A 2100-nucleotide genomic window follows, 5' to 3' on the forward strand; every position below is an offset into this window, starting at 1 on the left:
AAAAAAAAAAAAAAAAAAAAAAGGAAAGAAAGAAAGAAAAGAAAAAGAAAGTAGAATGATGATTCAGGGACTGGGAGGAGGAGGAATTGTTGTTTGGTGAGTAGTTTTCCTTTGGGGTGATAAAAAAGTTCTGGAGATTCAGCTCACATTAAAAAAAAGAAAGAAGAAAAGAAAAAATTTTAGAGATGGATAGTGGTGATGGTTGCATGACAGTATGAATGTAATTAGCACTACTGAACTATACACTCACTGGTTAAGACAGTATATTTTATGTTATGTACATTTTGCACAGTAAAATATTGTAAAAATGTTCTAGCTTTCTGACACAATGGAGAGAGGCCCTAATTGCATGTCCCCTGTTTGGGGACAGGTGGTTGGGGGCCAGATGAGAGGTGTCCTCATCCAGGGACAGGGGAAACACGGTTTCTTCAGCAGCAGGGCAGGAGACTCTAGGAGGGCAGTGCAGTGGCCGCCTTGCGGCTCTGTGCAGACAGCCCCGAGCCTGAGCTCACGCTCTTCTTCATTTCCTGCCCACGCCTCAACGCCACCTGGGCAATCACAGTCCCCTTACCTGCGGCGGTGGAGCTGCTGGACTGAAGGGGTTGGAGCATGGTCCTGTCCTCTGGGTCCCTGCAGATGTTAAATCAAAAACTTCCTGCAAGGACAGGGAGGCAGTGCCAGAATTAGGCAGGAAGCTGAGTTAGCGAAGAAGCCTCGTTTAGTAATTAGCGGCAGAGAGCTGCAATTCTCTGGGTTGGGGTAATAATGGGCTGATGTCTTCACAAGGAAATTGAGTGCGAGGCAACTGAAGCTCTGGTGAAGCCGGACGTTCCTCTGACAGTAATCCGAGCTGAGGCCACATGGGCAAGGTAGTGTTCTGGGGACAGCCACCCCAGATCCTGAGCCTGGGACTGGCCAGTGTGAGGGTTTCTTTTAATGTTCTCTTCCCCCTTACAGGGTGTGGCTGAGATTCAGAGTGTATTCCCCCAGACACTCACTAAGGGACTGATGGCCACTGTGGAAGCTGTAAGCATGATGTCACACCCAGCAGAAGCCGCTGAGCCAAGTGGCAGAGCTGGGTTTTCTGCAGCCGTGTCCAGGGCTGAGAATGACCCCCGAGTGAACTGGATGTGGGGCCACACAGGGCCCACACAGAGGCCCAGGATCAGGGGGCCCTCAATACTTGCCACTGCTTTACCTTTGGTTCTGCATCTGACCCAGAATTCCAGGAATACAGGACTCTTCCTCCAAGCACACTTGGGTCTGTGCTTGGAGGAGATGCCCGAAACAAATATGGGTCTACCACCGGGGCCCCTCAGGCTGCTCCTGACCTTCCAGTTTGGTGTAACTCCATCTTGCTCCTCTGGGCCAGGCTGTCACTTCTCATCCAGCTCCCAGGTGGGTGTGGTGCTACCCACTCTGTGGTCAGCCCCTGACCATGGGAACTTAGAGAAACCATGGGAATGCTCCAGGGTTGGAACAGAAGCACCCAGACCCCTATTTCACCATGAGAGGCCAGATGAACCCCTTGTGCCTGCACACAGTTTGGACCAGGTCTCAGGCATCTTTGCTGTATCCCTGGTCCACAGCTGCACACCTGGGGCATTCTGGGCAGCTTTTAAGAATATGATTTTTAGAAATGACTGTTTTGTTCTCCTTTCATGGAAGTGATATATAGTCACTATCGTATCAAAAACCAGTTGTTTCCCCAGTAGGGTAGCTTGAGGAAGCCACTGCAGTTGGATGATATCGATGGAGAATTATCTGTGGTCAGTGTCTTGGCAAACCCGGCAACTGTTACACTGGAATAGTTCACCTACAAAAGGAGGTGGGGTCTTGTGTGGGGTAACTGGGCTCACCCTTGGGAAATGTGGATTACCCTTGGGAAGTGCTGTTTGTTGTTGTTCTTCACTGTGACCTGTGACTTCTAAGGTGATAACATCGTAGTCTAGGCAAGGTTGACAGTGGTTTTTTCTCCCATTCTTGGGGGTACTGTGTATATCTGACTATGTCTTTTTTATTTTTTAGGACAGATTTCTGCGTACACAAAGATGAGCCATGCGATACTGTTGGTAAGTTCAGAATTGAATAATAATCTAA

The 2100-nt window shown here is 48.9% G+C and overlaps 1 protein-coding gene across 1 annotated transcript in view; it reads left to right on the top strand.

Annotated features, from left to right (window-relative positions):
* Window positions 1-2100, top strand: part of ADAMTS17 (ADAM metallopeptidase with thrombospondin type 1 motif 17) — a 345625-nt gene that overhangs the window by 77739 nt on the left and 265786 nt on the right. The window contains exon 7 of the mRNA XM_003788635.1: window positions 2029-2072. Within this exon, the coding sequence (XP_003788683.1) occupies window positions 2029-2072 (44 nt within the window). The remainder of the gene's footprint in view (window positions 1-2028; window positions 2073-2100) is intronic.

Source organism: Otolemur garnettii, unplaced genomic scaffold, assembly GCF_000181295.1.
Source record: "Otolemur garnettii isolate 467f Iridium unplaced genomic scaffold, OtoGar3 scaffold00029, whole genome shotgun sequence".
NCBI lineage: Eukaryota > Metazoa > Chordata > Mammalia > Primates > Galagidae > Otolemur > Otolemur garnettii.